Source organism: Carcharhinus amblyrhynchos, chromosome 8 (assembly GCF_965287045.1).
Source record: "Carcharhinus amblyrhynchos chromosome 8, sCarAmb.v2.hapA, whole genome shotgun sequence".
Taxonomy (NCBI): Eukaryota; Metazoa; Chordata; class Chondrichthyes; order Carcharhiniformes; family Carcharhinidae; genus Carcharhinus; species Carcharhinus amblyrhynchos.
In genome coordinates this window covers 83,699,706-83,716,409 of record NC_137331.1, presented here as the reverse complement: position 1 = coordinate 83,716,409, position 16,704 = coordinate 83,699,706, and the positions used below count along the sequence as shown (strand labels likewise).

General features: G+C 43.1%; 1 protein-coding gene across 1 annotated transcript in view; it reads right to left on the bottom strand.

Annotated features, from left to right (window-relative positions):
- The window catches only part of cnbd1 (cyclic nucleotide binding domain containing 1), a 131,504-nt gene that overhangs the window by 7,110 nt on the left and 107,690 nt on the right, over positions 1 to 16,704 (bottom strand). Inside the window, exons 9-12 of the mRNA XM_080194954.1 lie at positions 12,143 to 12,249; positions 9,048 to 9,198; positions 8,791 to 8,858; positions 892 to 951 (exon numbers count right to left, since the gene is read on the bottom strand). Coding sequence (XP_080051080.1) covers positions 892 to 951; positions 8,791 to 8,858; positions 9,048 to 9,198; positions 12,143 to 12,249 — 386 coding nt within the window. The remainder of the gene's footprint in view (positions 1 to 891; positions 952 to 8,790; positions 8,859 to 9,047; positions 9,199 to 12,142; positions 12,250 to 16,704) is intronic.

The following is a 16,704-nucleotide window of genomic DNA, read 5'->3' as shown; positions in this document are numbered from 1 at the left end:
GCAGTCCAATTCATGGAAAATCACAATTGGTTGACTGTTGCTAGCACAGTGCACAGAGTTGGAATCAACACATGGCATCGATGTTGGGATCAGACATTAAACACAGAATCCTGTCCTAGGTTATACTTTAGACAAGGACATTTAAGCTAGCAATGAGGTTCTGGTTGATCAGTGTCAATATTAAAATAATGTAGTTAACCAAAATAATGGCTATCGGAAAATCCAGGCCTTTGTTGAAACAGAGTTGTGAAAGTTTGGTCTGCATTTAGCCACAATCCACCTGCCAGAATCCTGTCTGCCTCCTACAATCAAGAAGCTCTTAGTTCAGCTTTGGTGTCACTTCATCTTATTTCTCAAAAATGCATAGCCAACCTTGCTGGACTTTTACTGGTTACATCTTACGTTGTGAGCATTGCTCTTTTATCTAGGATTTGCATATCAATGTTATGTAAAGAAATCTGGAGAGTTACAGAAGTCAACAGCTCACACATAGAAAGGAGGAGGCCCTTCGTGCCTGCTCTGCCATTCAACATGATCATGGCTGATCCTCTATCTAAATGCCATATTCCCGCTTTCTCCCCTTGATGCCATTAAGTTCTAAAAAAATCATCTATCTTTTTCTTGAATACATTCAATGATTTGGCCTCCACAGCCTTCTGTGGTGGAGAATTCCACAGGGTCACTACCTTTTGAGTGAAAAATGTTTACTCATCCCAGTCTTAAATGGCCTACCATCTCTACTGAGACGTTTTTGTTTTCTTGAAGAGGTCACAGTAAGTAGGGATTTCATAAACACTCCAAAATTTGTAGGAGTCAAAGTGAAGCTGTGACGATCTGTTCTTTCTCAAGAGGTGTCATGATCTAAATGGATAGTATTTCACACGTACTCACCTTAAACTGCTCCCATTCTTTCTTTTTCTCCAGAGAAATATATCTGTTATTGACCTCTTCCTGCATGGTTAAAGAAAAACCCAGAATGTAGAATTAAAAAATACATTTTTTTTGCAAAAATAGCTGAACTTATTTTCTGTTGACTTCACAGTTTTAGGAATAGGTTTGCTCCATAACACTGTAATGGTATAATTATTCCAGCAAAGTAGCAGAGTAGCTAGTTAGATGGAGTGTAGGCCAGATTCCAAAATGGCAGGGTTCCTCCACCACAATGAAGGCCTGTTGCTCCAACAAAATCTACAGTTCAGTAATCAAAGGAATAGACATTGGTATGGCAGCTTTGCTAAAAGGAATAACTAAAATATACCATAACATTCCATTTGCCAGATAGCAAGCACTGGGCCATATAAAGAGCTAACTGTGACATCTCTACTGGTCACATTTTTAAGGACATGGTGTTAAACTGTAAATATGTGGTCTATGAAATTAAATAAATCAATCAAGTAATTACATCAAGTAGTTAAAATCCTTACCAATCTATCTATATTTTATGGGTTTTTTTAATTTAAAAACCTTCTTTAGGCTGCATTGTCCATTGTAAAATTACGTATATTAATATAAAGGTTAAAATACCACCACGTACCTGTAAATTTCATCAGTCACGCTACTAAATGACAACCTAATATGAATTTGAAAAGGTTGACTTTTTACAATATCTGTCAGCCTCTGGGTGGCATATACCAGAAATCACTCAAAAGGATTTGTGAAAAAAAATTATTTATCATCTTTCTCAATAACTGAAATTTCTAATGTATAACAATAAAGGCTTTAAATAAAAGTTCAAAATCAAAGATTACTTTTCTCACAATTAAACTCACCTACAGAATTGTAGGCTTGTAGCAGGCTCCAAGAGACAGCCAGAGTATGGCAGCAACCACACCCTTGGCAACAGTGTCGACCCACAGGCCGAATTACGTAAGAATACCTGACTAGTGATGAGAACACCTATCCCTCAAGTGCTTTAAATCTCCAGCAGTGAAACCAACTGAAGACTCTAACCGGGCTTGTTTCCTCCAGAGCTACAACAGTCAGTGGGGGACTTAGTTGAAGTATCTAAGATCCTGAATGGTCTTGATACAATGGACATAGAAAGGATATTTTCTCTTGTGGGTGAGTCCGAGGGCACTGTTTTAAAATTAGGGGTTGCCCTTTTAGGACAGAGATGAGGAGAATTGTTTTTTTTTGTCAGAGGATTGTGCAATTCTGCCTTAAAAACACTCAGCAACTCCACCTTCTGAAGCAGAGGTAAAAAGACTCTTGTTATGCCAGGAAATCAAGGTTACTGGGGGTAGAGAGGAAAGTGGAATTCAAAGCACAAACAGATTAGCCTTGATCTTATTGAATGGTGGGGCAGGCTTGAGGGGCTGAATAACTTTCTTCTGCTTCTAATTTGTATGTTTGTGTGGAGTTCAGAAAAACAAGATATGATCTCATTGAAACATTCAAGATTACAAAAGGTTTGGCAGGATAGAAATTCAGACGTCGTTGCCCTGGCTGGGGAATCTAAAACTAGGAGGAAGAGTTTAGGATAAGAGGGCGATCATTTAGGACTGAGGTGAAGAGGAATTTCTTCATTCGAAGAGTTGCGAATCATCGGAATTTTTTACTCCAGCATATTTTGGATGCTCCAGTATTTAATATTGTAAGACTAGACATATTTTTGGTCTCAGAGAATCAAAGGATATGGGAGTGGGCAGGAAAGTGGAATTGAAGCCAAGATCAGCCATGACCATATTGAATGGGCGGAGCAGTTTCGACAGGCTATATGGTCTTCTCCTGCTCCTATTTCTTATGTTCTTATGTTAAGTTATGGAAAGGGACAAAGAAAAATCAAAGATGAAATTACTCAACTGAAAGTATGCCAATTTCAGAGATTCAATAAGGGATTCAGCACCAGTGGACTGGGAACAAATACTGGCCAGGAAGACAGTAAATGAGCAATACAGGGCTTCAAGGCCAAGATTCTTTGGATATAAACCAAACATATTCCCTTAAGGAGGAAAGGTGAAGCATCCAAAGCTAGAGTTCCATAAAGGAGATGGGGGTGAAAATCAAAAATAAAACATTTATGAAAAACGTCAGGAATAGAATTCAGTAATAAACCTGGCAAAACATAGGAAGTGCAGGACAAAACTGTAAAAGGAAATAAGGAGCAGCATAATAAACTCAGTCTGCCCAACATGTTAGTTAAGAAATCCTGCTAATGGATTCTTTACTACTGTCCCCCACAAATCTACCTTCACTGGTGAACACACATGTCAGGATTCTGACAGTAACAAACACTATAAGATTTGAATTATTGGCAATCTCACAAAAAGGGTCCAAACCATTTGCTCACGGTGCAAGCTTGACACTGAAAGAGGGCACATCTAAACTCTCCTGTGGTGTAATGGCTACTTCAATCAGATCACTGATCACTGTGTACTGCACATACTCACAACTATTCTATGTTCTATGACTGTGCCTAAGACTAACACTTGTAGACCTAAATAGTGGTCAGATTACTCTGGAAGGATAAAACAGCTCAAAAATTTGAACAACAAATTTTGAAAAAATTTGAAAAACATGCACAAATTGGGCTGAAGGGCCTGTTTCCATGCTGTAAACCACTTTGACTCTATGGGCCCGATTTTATCACTGCGTTGTGCCCATTTTCGGGTGTGAAAACTTGGTAAAGTCGGGTGTAAAGTTGGGCGGCACAGTAGCACAGTGGTTAGCACTGCTGCTTCACAGCCCCAGGGACCTGGGTTCGATTCCTGTCTTGGGTCACTGTCTGGTGTGGAGTTTGCACATTCTCCCTCTGTTTGCATGGGTTTCCTCCAGGTGCTCCGGTTTCCTCCCACAGTCCAAAAATGTGCGGGTTAGGTTAACTGGCCATGCTAAATTGCCCCTTAGTGTCCTGGGTTCTGTAGGTTAGAGGGATTAGTTGGTAATATATGGGGAAAGGGCCTGGGTGGGATGTGGTCGGTGCAGATTCAATGGGCCGACTGGCCTCTTTTTGCACTGTAGGGTTTCTATGTTTCAATGTTTCTATGGACAAATTGGGCTGAAGGGCCTGTTTCTATGCTGTACACCACTATGGCTCTATGATTTTATCATTGCGGTACGCCCATTTTCGGGTGTGAAAACTTGGTAAAGTCAGGCATGAGGCGATTAGTGCGATCCGTGCCCATGTCTGCGCAGATGCCCACTTTACCAAGGCACGAATATGGCCACAATCCGAACCATGCCTGAAGCAGGCGCAACGGCGATTTAAAAGCATTTGCATGAATTTAAAATGAACTAATAGGCTGCCTGCCCAACTTTACCTGCACCTCCCCCTTAACCATTGCATTTGCCCGTCCAGATTTGACGCGAAACAGACATGCTCGGCAAAGGTCTATTTCGGGTGCTCCAGCTTCTGAAGAGATACGTTCAGAGCTTCCAACAGCTCTCTGACTCAGATCAGTGGTGGTGGGGAGAAGGTCAGATCATTCTCTGATGGTGGGGCGGGGGAAGAGGGAGGCCAGATGGTTCACTTAGGGGTGGGTGGGAGGAAGGGCCAGATCATTCCCTGCTGGGGGGGGTGGGGAGAAGGCCAGATCATTCTCTGGTGTGTGTGGGGTGGGGGAGGGAAGGGAGGCCAGGAGGCCAGAATGGTTCTCTGCTGAGCGGGGGGGGAGACCCAGTCATTCTCTCTCTTGGGGGAAGGGGGGAGGGGAGGTGGGTCAGCTGGATCTCTGGTGGGGAGGGGGCGGAGGGGGGCAGGGGCAGGGTGGACCACTGCTGTTCTGTTGGGGGGGAGGGTGGGGACCGCTGCCACTCTGCGGGCGATCGGTGCGGGGAAAGGGGAGGCATAGGGTCACGATCGGTCTGGGTAGCGGGGAGGGTGGGTGGATAAGGGGGACAATTATGTTGTGGGGGTGGGGTGATGTCTGTGGGGGACATTGCTCCCACTTTTCGTTCCTGGGCTGCTTTATTTGCTTTTTGCAGCCCGGGAGCGATGTGGCAGGGGCATGTTTTTTTCAAAACTTTTTCTAACTGCATATGCACTGTTCAAAGCTCTGATCAGAGCTGCAGCAATTCAGAGTCCCGATGTTTTTCTCAGACTGTGTGTATGTGGAGGCGGGTGAGAGTAGATGTCCAAGTCAGATCTGAATTGAGCCCACATTCAGCACTTAGAATCAAAATGGTGAAATCGAGTTCTATGGCTCTATAACAGATGAAGCTAGCCATTTCATGCTGCTACAGTGCAGCAGCAACATGAGTGGTATTTTCCACTAATGGGATGCTCCTGTTGTGCCAAAAAGATATTCTGTTTACCACATAAATGAGTAAAATGGTGTATGAATTTCTGTACTGGTGGATGGGCCAATGACTGGCAGCAGTGGAACAATATAGAGTGGCACAGTGGTTGGCACTGCTGCCTCATAATGCCAGGGACCCAGGTTCAATTCTAGCCTCATGTCATTATCTGTGTGGAGTTTGCACATTCTCCCTGTGTCTGCATGGGTTTCCTCAGGGTGCTCTGGTTTCGTCCCACAGTCCAAAGTTGTGCAGGTTAGGTTGATTGACCATGCTAAATTGACCCTAGCGTCAGGGGAATTAGCAGGGTAACTATGTGGGGGTTGTGGGAATAAGGTCTGGGTGGGATTGTGGCTGGTGCACTCGATGGGCAGAATGGCCTCCTTCTGCACTGTATGGATTCTATGATTCTATATAGCAAAGGCAAAGACAGATTTTGAAAAAAATACTAGTGGGTAACAAAGGAGTCCCCAAATCATTTGTTAACATATAAAAAATAAAAAGACAGTGAAAGGGCTTGGTGAGGCTAATTAGGAACAAAAAAAGGAATTCTCTGATGGATGCAAAGGGCAAGACTAATGTACTACATCTGTCTTCACAATAAAAACAGAATTAAGAATTAAGGGGAGCTAAGTCCTCACTCTATATTTTTATGATATATAATCAAGGCTAGTTTCTAAAATTTTAAAATGTGGACAAAGACCTTAAAATGAGTAAGCTATGGCCGTATATGACACAAACAAAATGAACTTTCTCGCATTCAGGAAAGATAAAATATCGTTATCCCTGAAAATATGCTAATAACCAAGTAAGCGGCAGGTTTTTCTCACTTAAAATAATTCATTCTTACACTTTGATCCCTAATTGCTTGCTCTATCTACATGCTAAACTTTTGTGATTCACATACAAGATCATCCAGATCCCTCTGAATACCAACACTTCTAAGTCCTTCAACAATATAGAGCGGCACGGTAGCACTGCTGCTTCACAGCGCCAAAGACATGGGTTCAATTCCTGACTTGGGTCACTGTCTGTGTGGAGGTTGCACATTCTCCTCGTATCTGTGTGGGTTTCCTCCAGGTGCTCCAGTTTCCTCCCACAGTCCAAAGATGTGCGGGTTAGGTTGATTGGCCATGCTAAAATTGAGTCTTGGTGTCCTGAGATGCGTAGGTTAGTGGGATTAGCGGGTAAATATGTAGGGATATGCGGGTAGGGCCTGGGTGGGATTGTGGTCGATACAGATTCAATGGGCCAAATGGACTCTTTCTGCGCTGCAGGGTTTCTATGATTCTATGATTTGAAAACTTTACTTTTCTATTTTCCTTCCTAAAGTGAATAATGTTATAATTCCCCTTATTATAATCCATCTGTCATGCTCTAGCCCACTCATATAATCTGTTTATATACCTTTGAAGCCTGGTGGTGTCCTCAGAGCTTAACATCCCACCTAACTTTGTATCAGCAAACTTGGATGCATCTAATGTTCCTCTCCTCTAACTCACTGATACAGATTTTACATAGTGAAGTACTGTTTTTATTCGTAATTTTACTTTTATTCATTCATGGGACATTGGGCGTCACTGTCTGGCCAGCATTTATTGCCCATCGTTAATTGACGTTGGAGAGCAGTTGAGAGTCAACCACATTGCTGTGCCTCTGGAGTCATATAGGCTAGACCAGGTAAGATGGCAGATTTATTTTCCTTAAAGGATATTTGTGAACCAGATGGGTTTTCCTGACAATCAACAATCATTTCAAGGTCATCAGTAGGTTCTTAATTCCAGGTTTTTTTTTATTGAATTCAAACTCCATCATCTGCCATGGCAGGATTCGAATCCAGATCCCCAGAGCATTAGCTGAATTTCTGGATTAATAGTCTAGCGATAATACCACTAGGCCATCATCTCCTCGATCCTTGTGGCTCACCACTAGTCATAGCCTGTCAATTCATAAATGCCCCATTAATTCTTACTGTCAATTGTCTGTCCATTAGTTACTTCTCAGTCCAAGCTAATAGACTAGCCCCAATTCCATGGGCTCTAATTTTATGTAATAACCTCTTGTGTGGTACTTTATCAACTGCTTTTTGAAAGTCCAACTACACTACACCCATTGGTTCCCTCCATACCTACTCTGTTAGTTACAACTTCAAAAAACACAAACCAATTAGTCAAATATGGGGTTGGATTCTTCAATCTTGCCTATGGCCATGCCACTGCAAGTGAGATAGAGAAATTGGCATTCTACACAAAACTCCATTCACTTTCAAGGGCATCGGAGAATCCCAGCTGCGAATAAGGACAGAGGTTTTCCACGATAATTTCCCTTTCATATACCTGCATTGACTCTGCCTTACCACGTTATAATTCTCAAAGTGTCTGTTACCATGTCTGTAATAACTGGTTCTAGCATTTTCCAAACTCCTGGTGTCAGTCAAAGTGGCCTGTACTCTTTATCTCCGTTCCTCCTTTCTTAAGGAGGAATTCTACTCCACCCACTTCTGTTGGGAAAAAGATACAGAAGTCTGAGGTCATGTGCCAACTGACTCAAGGACAGCTGCTGCTCTCCTGCCTCAGACTTTTGAATGGATCTACCTCATATTAGGTTGATCTTTCTCTACATCCTAGCTATGACTGTAACACTACGTTCTGAACTCTCTCCTTTCCCTCTCTATGTACAGTATGCTTTGTCTGTATAGTGCACAACAACCAATACTTTTGACAGTATACTAATACATGTAACAATAATAAATCAAATTGAATCAATAGCTGGGTTATGGATGCTGCACGCTAATCTATAGAGATTTTTTTAGAGTCCAGAGAATTCTGGGAGATGAACACCAAAGTATCTATTATCTGTGAATGCAGACCATCTCATCCAAAGGGTTTATCAAATTTAAGTCCTACTAATGTATCCATTTTTTGCACTGTTTCTAAATACTGAGCTATTTATATCCCACTCCTACCTTTGTGTTGCAATTCATTTTGTTGGGCAGTGACAGGAGGCACAGGCTGGCACAGCCAGGGTGCCAATGCCCAGGGGGCATCCCTCATTTCCCTGCTGTGTGATCCTCTGGGGGGCCTTGATTGCACCCCACCCCTTCACTCCATCGGGGTCAGGCCACTAGTTCTCCGGTAGTGGGGAGCTACTCCAAACCCGGCTGGAATGAACCACTCTGGCAGGGAAGGTGGGGAGGGAGGGATGCTAGCAGGCCTGGAGACTTCAGTCCCAGGCCTGCCAATCACATGTGAATTATATGCAAATGACCATTTAAATGAACTTTGCACCTCCCCACCATTTTCCGGCATGGATCTGATGCCGCCAGAAATCCTGCACTGGGAAACGCTTGCGAGATGCAAACCCTGTGAATTAGCTGATGTGAGAATCTCCCAGCCCATTGCACTAAAAAATTAGTGAACAGGATGGCAGAATTGTGGCCATCGTGCTCCTTAGCCAATCTGATTTCAGTGCCCAACTAAATTTTGTGTTTACTTACAACATTTAATAAAGCATTATAATATGTTGTTCTTACGATGAATGTGTAGCTTTACTCACCTGTGTGAGGTTGCCTAAGATTGGTTGTGCTGTTTGTTGAAGAAGTATTTGATTTACACTGTCAAGTTCTGTGACCAAAAAGAAGCATTTGACAAAAGGTTTCAATTGTATCTGAAAGAACAGTGAATCTCAAAGAACAAATGACTCCAATGATGAATACCATTTTTTTCAGAAGGTAGCAACTAGTAACTATACAGTGCCTGGTACACATCAACACATTACAGTTAACACCAAGGAGGCAGGTAATTTAACAGTACCTTTTAAATCAAATGCAGAAATTACTCCAAGTTCAACTTTTGTTCCTGTTATAATTGAACATATGAAGGGCTTTTTAAGAATAATGCTGATCTCTCCAAAGGATTCCTTCTCTTGGATCTTTCCCATGATGATGTGTTTTGTCTTACTTAGCTAGGAAATAAAAGATGACATAATTAGCAACAGAAGCAAATGACACAATGTAAAAGACATTTAAAGATGAGTCAGTGGAATTGGTGGGAAATGGAGCTCTACCCAGATATGTAGGGGCAACCACCACAATCAGATAAGCATATACAGAGTAAAGCTCTGTTTGCCCCTTTTATGAAAAGGGCTGAAGAGATTTAAAATGCACTCTGATGCTCAAGGGCTGAAATCAAATCCCACATCTAGTTCCCAGCTGAACCCTAGGTCCACTGTGTTCGAGGTCAATAAATAACTCTTCTTCATTAGCATCCCAGTAGCCATGTGAATAGCAAGCTGGGAGGGCTTGGGGGAGAGTGAAGGGAAGGGGGAGGAAACTCAAGGCTGAGATGCCCTTCCACAAGTCTAGCCCCATCTGATAGAGCTGGAGCATATTTGTTGTAGATGAAAGATCTGCCCAAATGGGGTCCCTGAAACTCAATACAAAATCTCGACAGAGGGGTTTCAATAGAATTCTCAGGTCATTGTCTGGCTGGGAGTGTCTGTTCAAGCCTGCATAAATTTATTTGCCAATACCAATTTCATCCAGAATTTTTAAAATATAAACTTTTAATTAGCGAACATAGCATGGCAGTTGATTTTTAAGTTCAGAAATAAAATTGTAGTAGACGTAATCAAACAAACTCACATTCCAAGGTTGAATTATTATAATCTAACACTAAGGAGTATCATAAGTTATTTTAAATAACATAATTGGATTCCAGCCTCTCTCCTGCTTTAAAATTCTGCAGTTATGTTCTGACCTGCCAAATGGGTTTAGAGAATCTTTTTTCACTTACCCCCTTCCAGGGAACAGTTCTGTACCGAGAACTTAACTGACAGAGAAATAAGGAATAATCAAGGAATCTGAGATGATACAATTGTAGACAAGGATATACACTTGGCTTGATGGTAGGAAGCAGAGGGTAATGGTGGAAGGATGCTTGTTGGACTGGAGGCCTGTGACTAGTGGTGTGCCTCAGGGCTCAGTGCTGGGCCCATTGCTGGTTGTTATCTATATCAATGATTTTGATGAGAATGTACAAGGCATGATCAGTAAGTTTGCAAATGACACCAAAATAGGTGGTATGGTAGACAGTGAGGAAGGTTATCAAAAATTTCAGCAGGATCTTGATCAGCTGGGCAAGGAGCTGAGAAATGGCAAATGGATTTCAATACAGGTAAGTGTGAAGTGTTGCATTTTGGAAAGTCAAATCAAAGTAGGACTTTCAGGGTGAATGGTAGGATCTTAGGGAGTATCGTGGAAAATAGGGACCTTGGAGTTCAGGTGCACGTTCTCTGAAGGTGAAGTCACAGGTAGATAGGACAATGAAGAAGGCTTTAGGCATGCTAACCTTCATTAGTCAGGGCATTGAGTATAAAAGTTGGAAAGTTATGTTGCAGTTGTACAGGACATTGGTGAGGCTGCACCTGGAGTATTGTATTCAGTTTTGGTTGCCTTGCTATAGGAAAGATGCTATTAAACTGGAAAGAGCAGAAGACATTTACAAGAATGTTGCAAGGACTCAAGGGACTGAGTTATGGGGAGAGATTTTACAGGCTCGGATCTTTTTCTTTGGACTGAGGGGTGATCTTTGGACCATAGGAGACTGAGGTGTATAAGATCATGAGAGCACGGATAGGATGAATGCACTCAGTCTTTTCCCCGGGTTGGGGAATTCGAGAACTAGAGAGCATAGGTTTAAGTTAAGAGAGGAAAGAATTAATCGGAAACTGAAGAATAACTTTTTTTTTACCCAGTGGATCGCATGTATGTGGAATGAGCTCCCGGAGGAAGTGGTTGAGGCAGGGACATTGACAGCTTTTAAAGGATATTTGGGCAGATACATGGATAGGAAAGTTTAGAGGAATATGGGCTAAATGCGGTTAAATGGAGTTCACTTAGATGGACATTTTGGTCGGTATAAGCCAGTTTGGGCCGAAGGGCATGTCTCCACACCATAGATTCTATGATTCTATGAAGGCTAAGGAATGCTCCAAAAAAATAACAGAATGCAAGATTAATTTACACTGTTCAAGAGACTGAGCCATCATATATTTCTGTCCATGTCCAAGTTTCAGAAGGATCATTGCTGGCCTATCAGAGTGCACAAATGGAACAATGGAGACAATACTTCAGAGGACAACTTAACCATCCATACACCATCTAGAAGTTCTGAGCCAGGTGACTTCCATGACATTACCTGGCCCAAACATTTTAATATATCTTCCATCACAAGAAAGTCACTAAAACAATTCAAGTAGGAGATTGGGCATGGCTCCAGGCTACTATAACACAGCTAATGGAATGCAGTGACTGCCTGCCTCAACCATCTCTGCTCAAATATATAAATTCTAAATTATTCTTGAGGATTGACATTGTGGGGTTTTCTTGTCAATTTCTATGGATAAAGAAAGTAACGTTAAGTGTTAGCTATCAGCGCATTAGCTTTTTTCTCTGTTACAGAAAATGTGTTTGCCTTGTATTTCTCAACAAAAGCATATAAGGAAACAAGAGCAAAGTGATTTCATCCTCAGCAGATCAAAAGTCAGACAGTTACTGACACTCAGCCTACTATTTTGACAAGAGTAACTCAGATGAATTGAAAACAGACTTTTATTTGCATCCTGTTTTCTCTGGAAAATAATTCATGGAATTTTCATGTGTATGATTATATTCAATCACTTTTATCTTTCTGGATACAGTGAAAGAAATTCATAGATTTTTTTTCATACCACCACAAACTAAAAAACACAAGATAAGTGCTTAAGTGCAGAGAAAATACCAATTGATACACATCTTGTTCTTTTACACATACTGAGAATAACAGCAGTTTGACAATTAGGATGAGATATAGTTCATTGAACTGCCAGGCAATGCAAGTTAAAGGACATAATTTATAAAAACTTTTACCACATTTCCCAGAGAAACTTTCAGGGTTTCTATGTCTTTGTAAATGTAGCAGTAGCCAGATTTAATGAATCCTGCAAAAGGACTGATTTCGCCTTCTTTTACTAGAACTGAAAGTAAAAATAATAAGTATCAGGCAATTTGTACTTTAAAATCTCTAAGGCAAGGTTATTGGTTTTATACATTTTTAGCATTCAATCATATAATTTGAATGTGTGTTTCATTAGCTTGTGTTTAACTTCAATACATTTCTACCTCACCAGGTAACCCAAGGGGCTGGGCAGTTTGTAGGAGCACAGGAAAACCTTCTTTAATCTATAAGAGCGGGTAAGAGGCTAGGAATATTTTGGCAAGTAACTCACCTCCTGATTCCCAAAGCCTATCTACCATCTACAAGGCACAAGTTAGTAGTTTGATGGAATACTCCTCACTTGCCTGGATGGGTGCAGCTCCAACAACACTCAAGCAGCTTGACACCATGCAGGACAAAGCAGCCTGCTTGACTGGCACCACATCTACAAACATTCAATCCCTCCACCACAGATACTCAGTAGCAGCAGTGTGCAGTGTTTACAAGATGCACTGCAGCAATTCACCAAAGATCCTGAGACAGCACCTTCCAAGCCTATAACCACTTCCATCTAGAAGGACAAGGGCAGCAAATAAATAGGAACACTACCACCTGTGTGCTTCCCTCCGAGCCACTCACCATCCTGACTTGGAAATGTATCACTGTTCCTTCGTAGTTGCTGGGTTAAAATCCTGGAAAGCTCTCCCTAAAGGCATTGTGGGTCAACCAACAAAATATGGATCGCAGCGATTCATGAAGGCAGCTCACCATCACCTTTTCAAAAGCAATTAGGGATGGGCAATAAATACTGGCCAGCCAGCGACGCCCATGTCCCACAAATGAATTTAAAAAAAATCCCACCCATGAGCCTTCACATTAAGTATGACTTCTCAAGTCACTAATAATTCAGCTGTAATGGAAAACATTGTTTTTACTGAGCACTGGGCCTATAAATTAGGTTAACCACAGAAATGGAGGCTTGGGGAAGGATTTTCCCTCCTATTTCTGAAACCAACCATTGGACCCAAATGGGGATCAGAAGCCGGCTCTGTGTGGAAAACAATCACTCAATAATTACCGGCTGTGAAGAAAATCTTAATGGCAAGCAATTTGGCTCTCAAAGCTGGAAGACCAACTGAGGGCCTCTCAGCTTGAAAGCAGCAGCAGGATGCCACGACAGGTGACTGAGAGAGAGAGCAAAGGATTGCTTTAAAATGGAGAAACCCTCTCTCTCCAACTTATTAAAGTTTTCAATTAAAAATGGTGGCATATTTACTTGTTCCAAGAAGTTTGGAACTATCGCACTTTCAGGTTCAAAATGCAGGAGCTCTGTTGAGTGTATTTTCTGCTGCTCTCCATGTGGCTGGTAGACATTGCTCAGCATCCAACTGAAGTGCAAAAATGTGGCATCCTGGATGCGACTCATACACCATTAGTTCCTAATTCTTCATGAATAACATAATGGGGGCGATTCTCCAAAAAAAATCTGATGTGCTGAATTGCCGGGAAAAATGGTGTAATTCATAATTGTTTTTTTCAGTGGGAGTTCAGACTTGAATCTCCCACACTCTGTGCAATGCAGAGGTCACAATCATGAACATCATTAAAAGCTCAGGGGGTGGAACCTATTCACACTGGAGTCTGACAGTTCCAGAACTCTGCGCATATGCAGTGGCCCCAAACTGTCAGCCTGCAGTTTTCTGGCCTGCTTGATTGCTGGCCAGCCCAGGCCGCTCACAGTACTGCCTCCGCCAGCCTCCTTCATGGCTCGATCGCAGTCCCCACATGCATTCCCGAGCCAGCCCTGAACACCTACCCCCCCACCCCCCCACCCCCCCCCCCCCCCCCCCCGCCATCCCGAAGCGCCCCGATCTCCAGCAGTTCCCTCAGCAATGATGATCCCCTCCCCACCCCAGCTCAGCCCCATCCTGGCAGATCCCACAGGTGGCAGTCCACCCCAACATGGGCAAACCACACCCCGCTAGGAGGCACACCATCCCCACAGGAGGCAGATCCCCCTCCCCCCCATGGGAGGCAGACCCCCCCGGAAGGCAGACCAACCTCCAGCCTGCCCCCATCACTGGCCTCCCTCAGCCCCAACTGATCCCCATGAGTTGGCAGCAGGACCCCCACTAATTGCCCCTAAGTTCTGTCCTCAATAGGCCCTGCCCCCTTGACATTGCCCAATGCCTGGGGGAGGACAATGCCAAGGTTCCCCCAGGCATGGGCACTTTGCTCCTTGGGCAGCGCTGGAGGCACATGCTGGCACTGCTAGCGTGCTCATGCCCAGGACCACCACTGCCTGCCCCCTGGGGATCCTGACTGCCCCCCCCTTCATTCTTCCACTAGTTCCCTGAATGCGGGGAGCTACTCTAAACACTGTCGGAGTGAAATTGTACTGGCGGGGCAGGAGATACTATTGGGCCCAGAGAATTCAGTCGCAGGCTCGATAATCACATGCAAATAACATTAAAAATAGATTAAAATGACTTACCTGGTCTTCCCATAGTTTCCAGCTTGGCTCTGACTGCGCCTGTTCTCCAGCAGTGGGAGACATGCATGCATTGGGAACACATGCCCTAATCCCACAAATTGGCGCTTGCATGCATCTCCCAACCTGACCCACCAAATAATTAGCAGTTTGGAATGGGAGAATCACCGCTAATATAACGTTCCTCTTTTAAAATATATAATGCTTCTCAGTATCTTATGGGAGCAGGCTCTTGTGGGAGGTTGTAGCTGACACCCGCAGCCTCCTGGATAAAGACTAACAAAGCAGCAGAGGAGGCGGGCATACTTTGCCAGTGGCTAACAAATTACCTGTCACTGGAAGGTTACTCCTCTGGCACAATCCCCAACCCTAAGCTGGAATTTTCCAATCCCACCTGCTGATGTGATCTTCCAGTCCTGGCAAAGTCAATTGACTTTTGGCTAACTCACCAAATCCGCCATGGCAGGACCCACACCCCCTCAGGTTGCACAGCTGGACTTTGAGGTAAGGGAATCCAAGGATGCTGGGGAGGCATTCCCACATCTGCTCTCCATTATTGTGGTTGATGCAGCCTCAAAACTCCAAATGCTAGTCAGACCTTGCAACCCATACAGTGGTCCTTTTAATTAGAATGGCTTCCTGTGACAGACTAAACATGTCCCATTCACCAGCCTGAATTGGCTGGGGAGGCTCAGAAGCAGAATGTTTAAGCTATTGCAGCAAAATGCACTCTTTAGAAAATCAAATTCACAGCCTAAAATTGCCCCACTATTGCAGAAAGGACTAAGTCCAGAGCATTCCACTAATGGTGATGAAAATGCATCCTAATTTGAGCAAGTCCAGATCCCCAGAGGAGGGTTTTGATTTTGAGTTGGCTCATACATTATTCCTTTCTTAAGAGCCAAACTCAGACCCCAGACTGCAGGACAAACTGTTGTCAGTTTTTCAAAATTAATTTGTGACCTTGAGGAGAGTTCCAGAGATCACTGTAGTTGAATTTTATTTTGTAATTTTAAGGTTCACATCAACCATGGTAAATTATCTAAGACAGAATTCTTAAGGGCTTTAAGAGAGTAAAGGGGAGGATGCAAGAGAGAAGTAGAAATTTGTATCATTGCTATGGAGTGAAATAACTCCCTTTATGAGATTTGAAGTACAATGCTGAATAAGGATGAAAAACTTATAAAGATAAAACTGAACATTACCATGAATTCTATCATGGTAATGATAGAATTCTACCATGAAATCTTGCTGCAACTGTACAAGGCACTGGTGAGGCCGCAACTGGAGTACTGTGTGCAGTTTTGGTCCCCTTATTTGCGAAAGGATAAATTGGCCTTGGAGGGAGTACAGAGAAGGTTCACCAGACTGATCCCGGAGATGAGGGGGTTAGCTTATGAGGAGAGATTAAATAGACTGGGCCTGTACTCGTTGGAGTTTAGAAGGCTGAGGGGGGATCTTATAGAGACTTACAAGATAATGAAGGGGCTAGATAGGGTAGAGGTAGAAAGATTCTTTCCGCTTAGAAAGGCACAGAGGAACTTCTTCACTCAAAGGGTGGTGAATCTCTGGAATTCTCTACCCATTGAAGTGGTGAAGGCTACCTCGTTGAATATATTTAAGAACATAAGAACATAAGAAATAGGAGCAGGAGTAGGCCATCTAGCCCTTCGAGCCTGCCCCGCCATTCAATAAGATCATGGCTGATCTGTCGTGGCTCAGTTCCACATTCCCGCCCTCTCCCCATAACCCTTAATCCCCTCGCTTATCAAAAACCCATCAACCCGCGTCTTAAAAATATTTAGCGAGGCAGCCTCCACCACTTCAACGGGCAGAGAATTCCAGAGATTCACCACCCTTTGAGTGAAGAAGTTCCTCCTCAACTCTGTTCTAAACCGCCCCCCCTTTATCTTGAGGCTGTGCCCCCTAGTCCTACTGTCCTTTCTGAGCGGGAAGAGTTTCTCCACCTCTATCCTATCCATCCCATTCATCATCTTATACATC